Source organism: Octopus bimaculoides, chromosome 19 (genome assembly GCF_046866305.1).
Source record: "Octopus bimaculoides isolate indiv1 chromosome 19, ASM4686630v1, whole genome shotgun sequence".
In the NCBI taxonomy this organism is placed as follows: Eukaryota; Metazoa; Mollusca; class Cephalopoda; order Octopoda; family Octopodidae; genus Octopus; species Octopus bimaculoides.
The window spans coordinates 37,114,824-37,132,077 of record NC_142946.1 but is presented as its reverse complement, the minus strand read 5'-3'; the positions used below and the strand labels follow the sequence as shown (position 1 = coordinate 37,132,077).

Here is a 17,254-nt window from a genome sequence, read left to right as displayed (position 1 = left end):
CACACAGGGCTCAACAAAGATGGGACAAATACAATGTAGAGCTTTTCTTTTTGGGAGGAGGAAGGGGAAAAAAGTAGGGGGGTGGGTGTCGATCAAAAGGGATCGTAGGAAGGAAAAAAGGGGGGAGTTCGATCAAAAGGGATCGAGAGAAAAAAAATAGCGATCAATAGGGATCGTAAATAGATAGATAGGACAGATAGATGGACAGATAGACGGACTGACAGACAGAGAGATGTGCATTTTCATAGATGGATGGACAGATACAGATAAACAGGAGTGAGGGAGAGAGGAAGAGAAAGAGGGACAGATAGATAGAGAGAGAGAGAGAGAGAGAGAGAGAGAGAGAGAGAGAGAGAGAGAGAGAGAGAGAAGAGAGTAAGAGAGATAGATAGATCGATAAACAGACCGGTTGATACAGACAGATGTAGATAGGTAGGTGGTACATAAAGCAATAAATAAGAAGAGGCAGGAAGTAGACTCTCTAAAAGCTAGTTATTCAACAATCTTTCTGACATGGCATAATTGTAATGTACCCTTATCAGGTTTTCATGTCAAATCATTCACATATGTGAAGTACCAAAATCTTTTCAGAGGCAGTTATTTTTTTTTTCCTTTTCAAATATTTTTAATTTCTTTGGTCTTTTGTTCCGTTTGTTAGTTTAATGTTGAGAATAATAATTCTTTTCTTTTGTAAATATTTAATGGCGTGCCCTCTTTTTTTTTTTCTGTCTTTTCAACTCATAAATAACAGGTTATAGAATTGAGTAGTAGTAGTAGTAGTAGTAGTACTGACGGTGATAGTTTTAAAGTGGTAGTGGTGGTAATAATGCCTTCAAATTTTAGCACAAGGCCAGCAAGTTTGTGGGAGAGCCCAAGTCAATTACATTGACCTCAGTGCTCAACTGGTATTTATTTTATCAACCCTGAAAGGATGAGAGGCAAAGCTGAACTCAGTGGAATTTCAAAACAGAACATAAAGAAGGATGAAATGTGCTAAGCATTTAGCCTGACGTGCTAACGTTTATGTCAGCTTGCCACCTTTATAGAGGTGGTAACAATACTTAAAGAAGAACTGTTTTTAGTGGTTTTAGAGAAGAACTGTTTTTAGTGGTTTTAGAGGTAGCGGGAACCTGTGACTTATCATGTAGGTAGGTAAGGTTTTTCCAATTATGAAAAGTGGACAGTGTGAGGTGGCTCAATATTTAATAGTCTGCTCATGAAAAGATGGGTAGAGTACTGACTTACCTACCTGTTAATGAGAGACAGGTTCAAAACTCATCAGGTTTTCACTGGGTTTCCAGTAAAAACCATTTTACTCGCCATTGCAAATAGTTCAGTCATCTGTCAGATTAATCTTAGACTACAGTACACCAATCAATCAATTCAACCAACTGTAAGAACAATCTTATATCATAGCCCACCTGTCAGTTCAACCAGCTGCCAGATCAGTCTTAGTTCACCAATCAGATGAAACTGATCAATCTGAGTCGATAATCCACCAGTGAGTTCAACCAGCTGCCAGATCAAACTGATCAATCGTATATCACAGTTCACTAATCAATTCAACCAGATGCCTGACTAATCAGGCCCTGCTTCAAATTTCAGTTCAGCTGACAGTAATAGCTGTCAGATCATTGTGATTAAATCTTAACCCCTTCATTACCAACCCAGCTGAAACTGGCTCTGATACTGTAGTACAAATGTCTTGTTTTCAAAATCTTCTACCAAACATTAGTAACAATTTATATTCCTAACACTAACTTAATGAGAACTAAGTTATTTTACTAAATTTTATGTTATATTCAAAATAATTGAAAGAAACTGAGCATCTCAAAATAAATACAGTAACAAAAGGGTTAAACCACTCTCATCCATTGCCTGGAGCAGTGGTTTTCAACCATTTTTTAAAACCTTCTAGACCCCTTTGATTCCTATTTACTTTGGTGGACCCCTATAGCCATTTGATGTTTAAAAAATTCTATTACAGTCTTATAATTAAATATTATTAGGAAGTGCATAAAAAAATTATTCAAATACTTTATGTATTGCAAAAGTATAAGAAAATTTATTGCACATAAATTTGAACAAAATCTTATATGGACCCCCAAGGGTCATGTGGTCCCCAGTTGAGAACCACTGGCCTAAAGTCAACTAAATACTGTTTGTTACTCCAATATTTTACTAAACTAATTTCTTATTCATTAACCCAATATTTGTCACTGACTGAAAATATGGAGTTATCCCAGTTTAATACTCACACTCAGTGTTAACATTATGTACTTAACCTAATTAATATTATACGCAACAAAACCTCTGTGAACTCTTAAGTAAGAATCACTCTAGCCATAATTAGAATCCCAGTGGGGCAGCCTGCTGGAGCCTAGCAGCAGGTATAAAAAGGGGAATTTGACAAGACAGTCAGTCGGACGCTGACACTCGTTGATGCTGCATCAAAGAGGCCAGGGAATAGAAGAAAGAAGACATGCACCCAGCACCAGAGCTGAAGACACCTCCGAAAGGTGGGGCCCCGCCACGTCAAAACGGTAGAGGAGTAGGGGCCGCAACCGGACGTGGTTCCTCCTGATGATGTCTTGAGCTAACTGGATCCTATAAAGGAGCTGTTGTGGTAGCAGACCACGAAACATGGTTGAAATTCCCCAGTGAAGGGCATTCATGTAATATCAATATATGGTATAATCCTTTCTGCTATATGCACAAGGCCTGAAGTTTTGTGGGGAGAGAGCTAGTGGATTATATTGATCCTAGTGCTTAACTGGTACTTAGTTAACCTCAAAAGGATGAAAGGCAAAGCTGACCTCAGCGGAATTTGAATTCAGAATATGAAGAAGAAATGCTGCTGAGCGTTTTGTCTGGAGTGCTAGTGATTCCACCAGCTTGTCACCTTAAAGTATGGAATAATATAAGCAACAAAACCACACTAAAAACCAAGAATCCTTTAACAAGTTCGATCCAAACAGAATGAAGGACAACTTTTAAAAAAATTCACAGACAACATGCAAATCAAACATATACTTCTATCATCAGTTGCCTAATGCATATCATTATGGTTTCGACACCTGGGCAATACCATTCATTCTGACAGTATCAATAGTGTTAAAAGCATAACGCAGTTGGTGGGAAACTAATAGACAAAAAGCAGGAGTGAAACATTAGCATAACATGTCTATTACATCTATACCTGCTTATTACAAATACGAACATCAATTGTTTCATAGTAGTAGCTATGAAGCACAGAGATTAAACTGGTATAATATAAACAGCAAAATAGTTAATCCATGTTTGATATTAGCAATACATATTTATCAAGTAATCCATTAACCCTTTAGCATTCAGATTACTCTGTCAAATGTAATGCTTATTTATCGACAGATTTCAATGATGTGGTTGTATATTTTTATAAGGACATTGTAGAGAAGGTATGAGAGATCAGATCTGGCAACTTTGAACATAAAGTAGGTAAAATATTTGGGCTGGATGTGGCCAGTTTAAATGTTAATGGGTTAAAACAGCGACTGAAACTGAAAACACAATGTTACCCTACAATTATGCTCGACCAATATTTAGTGCTAACACTGAATAATTACCACAATATTTAATTAAATCCTTGTCTGATGTTAAAAATATAATAACTACTATAATTCCAGTAAACTATTATCTACATTACAAAAACCACTATCCAGTGTTAATCTTATATGTTTACTCTAGTATCCCACATAAGCATTTTATGTTGTTCTAACTATATAATAAACCAATTTCTAGTGTTAGGTAAAATTAGTCTAGTATTCCAGCAAAAATAAATAAATAAAATTTAACCCTATCTAACAAAACCTTTCCTATGAACTAATGCTTGCAGTTAGCAGAATACCTTCATATTTCACTGAATAACACAAAATGTCTGAACTATTCAAACAAAAATAGTCTTTCCTGCATGCTCAGATAATTTCAAAGAAATAATATTAAATTAATTGATTTCTTGGTTGATTTCTGTCCAAATGTTTATAAACATACTTTCCATTGGAACTTTTTCCGTATGTGTGTATTTGTGTATGTGTAAGTATGTGTGGGGTATAGGTTTTGAGCTTACATTCCAAAATCTCTCTCATTACACTCACCTGTACACACATTATACATGTGTGTGTGTGTGTGTGTGGTGTATGTGTGTCTGTATTTGGGTTCTCTCTCTCTCACACACACACCCACAGCTCTCTTTCTACCAAGCTCTTGCTTTCGCTTCTGCTCCACCAACACCACCATTACATTACTACCTGCACCTCACCCCCCACACACACACATTAACTATACAATGAAAGTGCAGCACACACTCACTCTATTCTCACCACAAGCATACCATTCAGCTGAAATAGATAGTGAATTAGCAATTGTCTGGAATGTACTTGCTTTCATAAACCTACCTTGAAATGGCTGATGGTCTTGAATGATGTATGCAGTAAACATAAATCAAATTTTGCTTCAAGCATGAGAATTAATTTTATTTTCTAATTAAATTCTAATTTGTTGAAATTACCTCCCCTTTTGATTGTGGGTCACTAAAAAATGCCACTCCACTAGGTTTTTGTTTTCTTTCTTAAATAAAGAGGAATATTTCTATTCATTACAAATGTTTTATGTAAATCAATTGGTACATACACACGCATTTGTTTTTATTTTCAATTAATGACACTGGCTTTTTTGAGTTGCTTCCCTTATTTTAATATTATTTTTCGTTTTTTACGTTATAAGAATTTAGAAGCTTCAAAAGTGAAATAAATCGTCTTTAATGGTGGAACACAAAGTTATAGATAATAGTGTGAAAATACTGGCTAATAAAATATGCTTGGATGGAAAATGTCAGGCTGCCCATGGCACTCTAACCCACATCTGTATTTTATAATATGTGTTTAAATAAGTGCAGGTGTGACCGTGTGGTAAGAAGTTTGCATCTCAACCACATGGTTCTGGGTTCAGTCATACTGCATGGCACCTTGGGCAAGTGTCTTCTACTGTAGCCTTGGGCTGATCAAAAACTTGTGAGTGGATTAGGTAGATGGAAATAAAGTAGCCCATTGCATATATATCATCATCATCATCATCGTTTAATGTCCTTTTTTTAATGCTGGTATGGGTTGGACAGTTTGACAGGAACTGGTCAACCAGAGAGCTGGGAGCTGTCCAAACTCCAATTGTCTGTTGTGGCATGATTTCTATGGCTGGATGCCCTTCCTTACGTCTACCACTTTACAGAGTGTGCTGAGTGCTTTCTACATGCCACTGGCGAGGGTGTGTTTATACAGCACTGGTATTTGTGAAGGACAAACCTCTATGTATGGATGGCAGCTATCTTACTAAGCTTGACACATCTTCTCAAGCACAGCAAGTATATATATATATATATATATATATATATATGTATATATATATATATATATATATAAATATATACATATATACATATGTGTTTGTTTTTGTTTCTGTGTTTGTCCCCCACCACCAATTGACAACTGGTGGTGTATTTATGCCTCCATAACTCAGTGGTTTGGCAAAAGAATTGATACAATAAGTACCAGGCTCTACGGAAAAAAAATAAGCTCTGGGTTCAATTCATTGAACTAAAATTCCTCAACGCAGTGCTCCAGCATGGCTGCAGTCTAATGACTGAAACAAGCAGACGATAAATATTGGCAGACTGTTAGCAGAAAAAACAAATAAACAAAGTAACTGAAGTAGTTTGAGTAAGTGATGAAATAATTATGTTTAGGCTAGTCCATAGGGGAAAGAAAAAAACAGTGACAGTTATCTCTGCATATGCACCTCAATAAAAAAAAAATGATAGTGGCCCCATTACCTTGGCCGATTGCATTAATGGATAAGTGAAGGGATGTTGAAAAGTTCCTGGCTTTGGGTAAAAGAAAATACAGGAAAATCAGTTAATTATAGCTTCATTCAACATGTTCCCCTCTCAGATTCACACACTTATTGCAGCAGTTTTTCAGTTTTTCTAATTTCTGCAAAAGAATTTGCAAGAGTAGGCCTCCAACAAGGTCTTTCATGATACCCTTAAAGCCAGGAACTTTTCAGCACCCCCTTGTATTAGGCAACACCACAATGACTTCTATGGTGTGCATTAAGGGTATGGGTATGATACAAAGAATGGGGAAGAATGCTGGGATGTGATTCAAACGACCTCAACATTGCGGTATGAATTTGAGGAAAGTAGCCAATGCCACCTGATCACCTACCAGTCAGGTGAGCACACGTGTCAGACAGACTTTATTCTCACCAGAAAATGGAATAGACAGCAGTGTTTGTAAATACCAAGCATTTCCCATGTGAACAATGCCCTCTCATGGAAGCAGAGTAGTTCACTCTTCTTTTCTACTTATTAAAACTGTTGGACTTGATTGGATTGCCCATGCTCAGTCCACTACAGGATGAAGGCCTTCTCAGCATGTTCTCTCCACCAGAGAATGGCTCGAGATCATACTGGTTTGTTGAGCCTACTCTGCCATACTGGCTCAAAAAGGCTTGGCAGAGGGAAACAGTTTATATACTTATTCCCAGGGGTAGTTCAGTCGATAACATTCATCCCAGTATTCAACTGGTACCTATTTATCAACCCCAAAAAGATGAAAAGCAAAGTCAACCATGGCAGAATTTGAACTCAGAATGTAAAAATGGATGAAATTACTTCTAAGCAATTCACCGAGTGAGCTAACAATTCTGCCAGCTCACTGCCATTAAAAGTGTAATCTGTGTAAATTTCACTCTGAGGGTACTCAATTCCAGGTTTTGCTTCTATATCTGGATTTTCAAAAATCTGCTGCAGGTTCAATTTGAAGAACTGTCATCAGCATGGCACTCCGTCGAGGGTCCCAGTTGATCCGATCAACGGAACAGCCTGCTCGTGAAATTAACGTGCAAATGGCTGAGCACTCCACAGACACGTGTACCCTTAACGTAGTTCTCGGGGATATTCAGCGTGACACAGTGTGACAAGGCTGACCCTTTGAATTACAGGCACAACAGAAACAGGAAGTAAGAGTGAGAGAAAGTTGTGGTGAAAAAGAGTTCAGCAGGGTTCACCACCATCCCCTGCCGGAGACTCGTAGAGATTTAGGTGTTTTCGCTCAATAAACACTCACAATGCCCGGTCTGGGAATCGAAACCGCGATCCTATGACCGCGAGTCTGCTGCCCTAACCACTGGGCCATTGCGCCTCCACTGTCATCAGCATATATGGATTCAAATGAGCAAGCGGTTTTAAACTAATCTGTTATAGCCTGGAAGACGATAATGAACAGGAGTTTGAAATCTGTTGCTTTATACATTCATTACTAGAAAAGGATTTTGAAATTACAAAGATTTAATAGGGTTGGCATCAAGAAAGGTATCTGATCCAGCCACATAATGTTGCCTTAAAAACTCCTATCCAACCCATGCCAACATGGGTCACTCCAAGAGCTTAGAAAAACCTTAAAAGAGGAATTGTTGAAACAAGAATCTGAAGATAATCTAGATTCATCAAGGCAATGCACAGCCACACATCTTTCATAGCAAATCAGGTAATCAATGATTCCCAATCCACCATACAGCCTGGAATGGCACCAATGTCCACCTGTTTGGTCCAATGAAGGACAGTCTTCAGGGACAGCAGTTTGATAACACACCCAAGATGACAGTGACTACGAAGTAGGTACAACAGTGCAGATCTGATTTTTTTTTCAAAGTGTATTTCAGATTTGAGCTAAATCAGTTGTTCTCAACCAGGGTTCATATAAGATTTTGTTGTTAAAATTTATTTGTAATAAATTGGCTATACTTCTACAATACACAAAATATCAAAATTTTTTTTTTATACAATTTCTAATGATATTTAATCATAAAAATACAGTAGGATCTCTTTATATACAAGTAGCAGAGATACCCAGCGTTGCCCGTGTGACATGCAATTGAAGAATTAGACTTTTCTGTTAGATTTTCTCTAATGAACTGGTTTTACTATGGTTCGAATTTCATCAAAATTGCAAATGAGCATTCTTTCCCTCTTTACACACCCTAAAAAAATTCTAATCATGACACATGTATCCCATACTACTGATCTTTATGCGCAGATTCCAAAATTCCAGTCTTATGGAACCTGTTAAAAGGATTTTGCTCCTGAAAAATGGAGGTCATGGAGCTCTAAAATGTGGGAGTTAAGGCCCCTACTGGGGGAGGGTGACTTAATGTCAACCAGAGAAGTTGAATTGTTGAGAATCTTTGTAACTTGGCTCTTATATCTATTGTTTGAATTTCTTTGAAATAGGAAATATATGCATGTTCACTGGGTTTGTAAAAAAGAGCAAAGCTACAGGAAACCAAACGACGACTGATCACAATAAGCAATCAGCTACCCTACCCTAGTCGTTACCACTACCAATGTTGGATTCTTCACCATACAGGTGACAGGCACAGTCATAAGATGCATTACGGATCTATAGCAATTGGAAGGGTGTGACCCAACTCAAAAACATTAACAACTGTGGGACGTGAGGGCTAAGGAGAAATGAAAGTGTCACCTCTGGAGTTTGCAAATGACCACTATACCGATAGGTAACTGGACAGAATAAATTTACAATCTATAAATGTCTTTCAATAACCAGTCAATCATCTGGGAAGGACTTGAAATCAATGTTACCATCGGGGGACTATGTGTGACCGAGTAATAATAAAAAGACTCAAAGGAGGTCTGCAACCAAATAACTTTACTGAACACTTTGCAAATGAATCAGTGGAGGGAAAGATGCCTCTCATTTACTTGACAATTTATGCACCATATTGCAGAAATCACAATCTAAGTAGATCTCAAAGCAAACTCTTACACTGTTGTACCATTGTATTACAAATAATGCTCATCTTTTATGCTTGGGTGACCTACAGCTTCCAAGAGTACAACTGTATTCGTCTTTGCTTAGATAAAATGACTAAATTGTGGGTGTTAAGTCCCCATGAAAGGGTCTTTCTAACTTCTAAGAAGATGAAATTTTAGAAATATTACTTCATTTGTGTCTAATATCTATGGTTAAAATTACATCAACAGCAAAAATATGAATTTTCATGGGGGTTATGGCCCTTATGCATAGAATATAATTTCCAAATTTCATAAAGATCCATTCAGTACTTTTGACCTAGATTTGGATCATAAAAAATGACTAAAATTTGAGAGTTAAGGCCCCCACTAGGGGGGGGGGGTCTTAGAATTCTCATGAGAAGTGGAAACTTTGAGAATACTTCTTGATGTGTGTCAATTACCCATGGTTGAAATTTTATCAACATTGAAAATTTATGAATTTTTATGGGGGTTCTGCTCCGTTTAAGCCATCTCAAATTTAAACCAAACATATTGCATTATACCCACCCTTATGCATTGAATCTAAGCTCCAAATATCATAAGGATTCATTCAGTAATTTTGGTCCATGAAATTGTATGAAGCACACAGCATTACCCTTCTCCCTATGCTTGGATTTTGTGTTCCAAATTTCATGAGGATCGGTGCAGTAGTTTTCGAATGTATAAGTAACACAAACATAAAGACATTGACTTTTATATAATAGATATGAATATGCACATATACATACATGTATATGTGTGTGTATTATATAATATACATACACATACACACAAAACGATAGATTGATAGATACAACTGAGTGGGCAAACAAAAATTTGAGACATTGCCTAGTGCTTTTTTTTTTTATTTTGATAAGCTTGGTACTTATTCTATCAGTTTCTTCTTGTCAAAGGAGTAAGTTATGGGGATGTAAATAAACGAACAGCAGTTGTGAAGCAGTGATGAGGGAGAAACACAGAGACAAAGAAACACACATACACTTACATATATACATACATATATATATGATTGATTTCTTTCAGTTTCTGTCTATGAAATCCACTCACAAAGCTTTGGTTGGTCTGAGGCTATAGCAGAAGACACATGCCCTGTCACCACACAGTGGGAGTGAACCCAGGCCCATGTGTTTTGGAACCAAGTTTCTTACCACACAGCCACACCTGCACCTATGTATATATATGTGTGTGTGTGTATGTATGTGTGTGTATGGGTGTATATATGTGTACATATTACATGCACATCTCTCTCTCTCTATATATATATATATATGTGTGTATAAATATATATATGTACACACACACACACACACACACATACATACATCCATATATCTATACATATACAGCTATATATATATATATATATTTGTGCAGATGTACACACACACACACACACACATATATGTATGCCTGTATATGTGATATAATAGTTTCACTTTAATAGTTCCGATAGTAAAGTGAAGCTACTAAAGTGAAAATATCTGACATTACAATAGAGAAATGTTATTGTTTCACTTTTGACAGATAATACTGAAATAATGGAGAAGATATGATATTGCTCTGGGTTCGTACTAGGCAAGAAGTTAAAAAAAATTTTGGGCCTATGGCACTACATGGACCCTAAGTAAGGCATATGTAAAATTTGAATGAAATTGCTTGTGTAGTTCTCAAGTTTTAGAGATACACACACAGACACACATTCATATAGATGAATGGCTATGGAGATCTACGCGAGTAAAATGGAAATCAAGGTGGTCCATAGGCAAAAAAAAAAAAAAAAAATGGTTGAGATCCAATGAGTTAAATGATGGCACATATTTATCACCTGAAATAGAGACTGTTTAGTAGGACCTTAGAGCAAGAGTTATTCTACCAACACGTGCAATTCGACCTGAGTCAGTTAAAAAAAGTTATGCCCACTTTTTTATTACTTTCAGACCAGCCCTTGTCTGTGTACGTACACACTCGTTTCCATATATATTACGCATAATAAATAGAAATATATACAATAAGCACAATATAAATTAAAATGAAATGGAGGAGAGCAAAAACAAAACACACATCCCTATACATGTGAGACTATACTTCAAAATCTCTTCTGAAGGGGATTAAGTGGCTACAAAGTTGGGGTGTCAATTCTACGTAAATATAATAATCATAAAGCAGACCCTCATTTTATGGTCGGTTCTCCATTTAAGAGAACAGTCTCATCAGCTGTGTCAATGAGGTGCGATGTTTAAAGTATAGATGGGATTGAAGCTCAGAGAGGAAGGACAGTTAATAACAGTGAGGAAGACGAGTGTAAGATGCATAGAAATAAGTAAGAGGAGAGATGTCGTGAGAGACATACTGAAGGAATATTTCAAATTTTGGCACAAGGCCAGCAATTTCGCAGGAGTGGGTAAACTGAATAGATACAGGATGGGAGAAATTAATATAAACTGAATAACGGGACAAGTGATACAAGAGAGAGGGACGGGTAAATTGCAGAGAGAGAGAGAGAGACTAATGTGAGAAAGACAAGATGAAGGAAAAGAGACCTAATAAAAGAGAGAAAGAGAGGGTGAATGACAGACAGACAGACATAGGGGAAGTAATGGCGAGAGAGAAGGGGACATGATGATACGTTTTAAGAGAAAGAAAAAGGGTGGATTAGTAATTGTAGTACAAGGGGAGAGACAGACAGACAGATAAAAATGGAGAAGAGATACAGATAAATAGATAGTTCAGTGAAGAGAACATTTGAATAACGGCAAGACAGATAGAATGATAAATAGAAAAGAACAGAGAAAAATAGAAACAAAGAGTGTGCGTTACGGAGAAAAACAATGTTTTATGTATGTGCGTGAGTGTGCGCACACACGATAGTATCGAACTGTGAGAACGAGTGCTCAACACCGCATTTGGTGGACAGTCTTTATTTGTGGATAAAATATGAGAGGTGACGGAAAGACAGTAGTTAAAAAATATTTAAATGCGTGAGTATAAGGAAAATAAGGTGGTATGACAGTGACGCTATGTAATTGAAAAACAAAATGAACAAGAGAGAGAGTAGTGATAGATGTGATAAAAAGACAGTAACAATAGAGAGAGGCACGAGAGAAAGGCACTGCGAAAATGTAATGTCAGAAAAAAAGTAGAAGACGGAATATGGTGATAGGAAGAAAGAGGGAGAGATCAAAATGAAATATAAAGAAAAGAAGAGATAGGGCAAAATAAAAAATACAAGGGAAGGGAGATGTAAAATTCCAATAACAGAAAGAAGGGGATAAAAAGGGGAAAGGTAAAGAGTGAAAAAGAAGGATAAGAACGAAAAGGGGAAGGAAGAGAGAGAGAGAGAGAGTGAAAAAGAGAGAGGAAAGAGGAGGATTAGAGCAAATGGGATAAAAAGAGAGAGAGAGAAAGAGAAGGTAGGAGGAGGCGCGAAAGCAGAATATAAAACACAACACATATATATATATATAAACACCCAATATAACACAAAAATTGAGTATGTTTTTTGACATAAAAGTTCCAACTTTTAAGAAGAAGGACGATAAATATCGCTGCAGCATTGATTGAAGTAGGATATTAATAATGATAAAATATCTGACTGAAACAAGAAGAGAGAGTGTGGAGGACAAAATGTTTGCGAACAAACTGTAAACATACCTGAACCATCAGCCATGATTTACATCCAATGACGGCTTGAAAATCTACAGGGACGGTGGTAGCTGAAATATAGTTGCGTCTGTAAAATAGTTCCGGATCTCTCCTGAACACTGCATACAACTCTCTCTCTCTCTTAGCTTGTTAATAATGTTTTCGAGTATTCGAATAAAATCAACGTATTTTATTCAGTGTGTGTGTGTGTGTACATATAAGCACTACACGTCGTTAAAATTATTGAGATGAGGAAAATTTATCGGTATGACTTTACGTAAATACCCATTTTCATAGCAAGTCTGTTTTACTTATAACACTCCAGTAAGTTCCTTTTATAGTGCACTCTCTATGTCTTTCCACGCACACATGTATGTGTCTGCGTATGTGTGTGCATGTGCATGCGCTCACATGTCATGGGAGATAACTAAAGGAGTTGGTGACAGGAAGGGTATTTGGTAGTAAAAATTCTGCATCGGAAAAAACCCCGAAAAAAGAAAACAGTGATTACATACATAAATAAAAAGTCAGGAGATATGTTCTGAAGAATTTCAACCATGTTTCGTGGTCTGCTACCACAACAGCTCCTTTATAGGATCCAGTTAGCTCAAGACATCATCAGGAGGAACCACGTCCGGTTTCGACCCCTACCCCTTTACCGTTTTGACGTGCCCCCCCCCCCCCCCCTTCCGGAGGTGTCTTCAGCTCTGGTGTTCGGTGCATGTCTTCTTTCTTCTATTCCCTGGCCTCTTCGATGCAGCATCAACGAGTGTCAGCGTCCGACTGACTGTCTTGTCAAATTCCCCTTTTTATACCTGCTGCTAGGCTCCAGCAGGCTGTCCCAGCAAGTTGTCACGTGACACTGTCTAAATTTCCCGCTGCTAGGATGACGCCTGTTTCGAGTTGAAGCATTGATGTAATCAGGATATTAATCAGAAGTGCTAGCCTTCAATATCTGCTTTGATTAGTAAATGTACGATACTACTGGGCAAAGTGTAGCATGCATATTGGTGCAGAGGTAAAAAAAAAAATATCATTATAGGCACAGGTATGGCTATGTGATTAAGAAGTTTGGTTGCCAAACATTTGCCCCTTGGTTCAGTCCCACTGCATGACACTGCACTTTGGATAAGTGTCTTTATCTATAACCCCAGTCCACCCAAAGCATTGCAAGTGGACTTGGTAGGCAAAAATCTGAAAGTCTGTCACACATAAATATATGTGTGTATATATGTGTATATATATATATATATATATATATATATATATATATATATACACACACACGTGTTTATATGTATGTGTGTGTGTCTGTGTATGCAGGTGCGTGTGTATTATTGTTTAATTATTAGATAAATTTGAAGATGTACCTGTCTCCATATTCTTTGTAATTGTATTGTATGTATGTATGTATGTGTGTGTGTGTACATTTGTGTGAGTTCATGTCTCCTTGTCTTGGCACGGCATGATTGCAAGTGTTGTCTTCCCTTCCTAATCTTCTGTAAAAACATATCAAGCCATACTCTGTACTTGTTTCAGTCATTTGACTGTGGCCATGGTGGAGCACCACCTTTAGTTGAGCAAATCGACCCCAGGACTTATTCCTTGGACGCCTAGTACTTATTCTATCGGTTTCTTTTGCTGAACCGCTAAGTTACAGGGACATAAACACACCATCATTGGTTGTCAAGCGATGTTGGGAGTGGGGGGAAACCGACACACAAACATATACACACACACACACATATATATACACACATACGACGGGCTTCTTTCAGTTTCTGTCTACCAAATTCACTCACAAGGCTTTGGTTGGCCCGAGGCTACAGTAGAAGACACTTGCCCAAGGTGCCATGCAGTGTGAATGAACCCAGAACCATGTGGTTGGTAAGCAAGCTACTTACCACACAGCCACTCCATGGGTAAAAAATTACCTAACTTGGAAAGAGGAGAAGGTCAGCGATAGTAAGGGCATCCAGCTGTAGAAAATTATTTTCTGCAAATTCCATCTGACCCAGGCAAACATGGAGAAGTTGACATTAAAATGATGATGATATGCAATCTTTTTTTCTCTTATTGGACTGCAGCCACAGGCTTTGAAGGTTTAATCTATGGACATCTCTTTGTCAAATCAATAGATTACTTGGCAATGATTGTTAAAAGTAGTGTAAACGTAAAACAAACACATGTACACACACAGACAGAGGTACCTGGTATGGCTTGAGTGCTGAATATATTGAAACAATTTTTGTGTAAAACTTAAATGACTTTTAGCAAGTTTACATGTAGTACAATAATATATATTCTTATTGTAATGCAAGCGCATGTTTCAATTATTCCCACATTTCTATTTTATGTGGAGTCTTTGGAATGGTGTTTTATTACTACTTCGAACAAAAGCAATTCTAATAGAAACTCATTCAATCTCTGCAGTAGACAACATTTCAGCTTTTGTTGTTTGGTGTTCAGATGAAAAGATGTCTGCTTGGCCCAGAATGTCAGCATACATCATAGAGCTGACCATGAAAGTAACATGAACTTTTCAGTTCAACACCAGCAACCTTGAGGGACTTTCCATGAAACTGGATAGTCATAGAAAAATACAGAATCACAAGAAGCTGAAGGCACTTGACATGAAATGACATAATTAATGGGATGATGGAATGTGTGGAATGAAAACATTTCCTTTAACACAACCAGTCATAATGGTGGCTTTGATCACATGGGCCACATAAGTTCTGACACCTTTTTCATTACAGAGTTTTGATGCGTTAAAATTTTGTGGTAACATTTATTCAACCACAGATTGTAAATAGGGACAGCAGTAAGTTGAAGAAAACTATGAAACTCTGGTCTTGGACAATATCCTTAACATCAACTGTTAATGTACTGGAACCTGTTGAGTGATGGTGATGTTAATATGCTGCACAACATCAGTTTTGTGAACCAGGACTGCATGTTCAGAAAGCCAGTCATGTTTTCTATAATGCTGTGAGAGTTTAAGACACTTGCTTCCCAACTACATGGTTCTAGGTTCAGTCTCACTGTGTGGCACCTTGGGCAAGTGTCCTCTGTTATAGCCTCAGGCCAACCAAAGCCTTGAGTGGATTTGGTAGATGGGAAACTGAAAGAGGCCCGTCATACATATGTGTGTGTGTGTTTGTCCCCCCCCCCATGACAAGCAGTGCTGGTGTGTTTACATCCCTGTAACCTAGCAGTTCGGCAAAAAGAGGCTGATAGAATAAGTACCAGACTAAAAAGAAATATGTAATGGGGTTGATTCTTTTGACTAAAAGCCATGGCTGCAGTCAAATGACTGGAACAAATACAAGAATGAAGTATTGCTTTTGCAATGAATTTTTCATTTACCTTTGACTGGTTTCCTTAACTGGAGTGTGGCCATGTTGAAAGGTTTGGTCAAACAAATCAACACCAGTACTTTTTGTTTAGTATAGTACTTATTTTATTGAGTCTCTTCTGTTGAACCACTATGTTACAGGGATCAGGAGTGACCGTGTGGTAAGTAGCTTGCTCACCAACTACATGGTTCTGCATTCAGCCCCATTGTGTGGCACCTTGGGCAAATGTCTTCTACTATAGCCTCGGGCCAACCAAAGCTTTTTAATCAGCTACGCCTGCAACTATGTTAATGATTGTTCCACAATGTTTTGGTATTTTGACACTTCCACTTGGTAGTAACTAGTTACTGACCATTTCTTACCGAAATAAAACTATAGAAATCGAGTGGCTGAGACATCAGTTATGAGCCACTCTCATTCTGGTAGGAAGATGAAGTTTGTCCACTTGTCCCCAAATGTAGGCTTTTTGAGGCATGTTCTCAACTCATCAGAGTAAAGACTATGACTCCACCCATGATGTGTTATCTCTGAGATCTTGTAAAGTGCAAGTGAAGGCCTCACTCAAATCCAAGTTTTTGAGATACTGTGCATTCATCATCATCATCGTTTAACGTCCGCTTTCCATGCTAGCATGGGTTGAACGACTTGACTGAGGACTGGTGAAACCGGATGGCAACACCAGGCTCCAATCTAAATTTGGCAGAGTTTCTACAGCTGGATGCCCTTCCAACGCCAACCACTCAGAGAGTGTAGTGGGTGCTTTTACGTGTCACCTACACGAAGGCCAGTCAGGCGATACTGGCAACGGCCACGCTCGAAATGGTTGTTCTGGGCTTTTGTGAGGACCTTTGCCTATTCAGATCCTTTATCAATATTGCTTACAGGTAAATCACTGTGCACAAGATTGAAAGACAGTTTAAAAAGCAAACCAAGCAGTCCTGCAACTTGTGAGCAAATTTACAACTGCTTGAGTTACTTAAACCTAAATTGTGGCAGAAGTTCACCTATCAAAAATGGGTTTTCTATTCCACTAGTAGTATGAAAACTATTCCTCCCGAGTCTGATGTCACCAATTATTTTGATCATTACAGAAGACAATTTTTGTTTAACATGGAACCACCGGAAATTTGTTTTTGATAGACATTGTTGAATGTCAGAACAGGTTACCTGAATAATCTCAATTGAGAATGCAGTTGCTGTTCGTAACAGTGCTAGCAGTCCACACTATTCAAGATTATCAGCCATAGAACAGTACTTGATTATACATGGTAGGGCTGCATTTTTGGACTCTGGTTGTGCTTGATATAGTATGTCTTAAGCTCATCCTCTTTATCGAGGTTTTAGT

The 17,254-nt window shown here is 37.7% G+C and overlaps 1 protein-coding gene across 1 annotated transcript in view; it reads right to left on the bottom strand.

Moving 5' to 3' along the window:
* Positions 1-12,589, bottom strand: part of LOC106871772 (uncharacterized) — a 62,701-nt gene extending 50,112 nt beyond the window's left edge. Inside the window, exon 1 of the mRNA XM_014918410.3 lies at positions 12,560-12,589. Within this exon, the coding sequence (XP_014773896.2) occupies positions 12,560-12,575 (16 nt within the window). The 5' untranslated portion in view covers positions 12,576-12,589. The remainder of the gene's footprint in view (positions 1-12,559) is intronic.
* Positions 12,590-17,254: the final 4,665 nt, after the last annotated feature.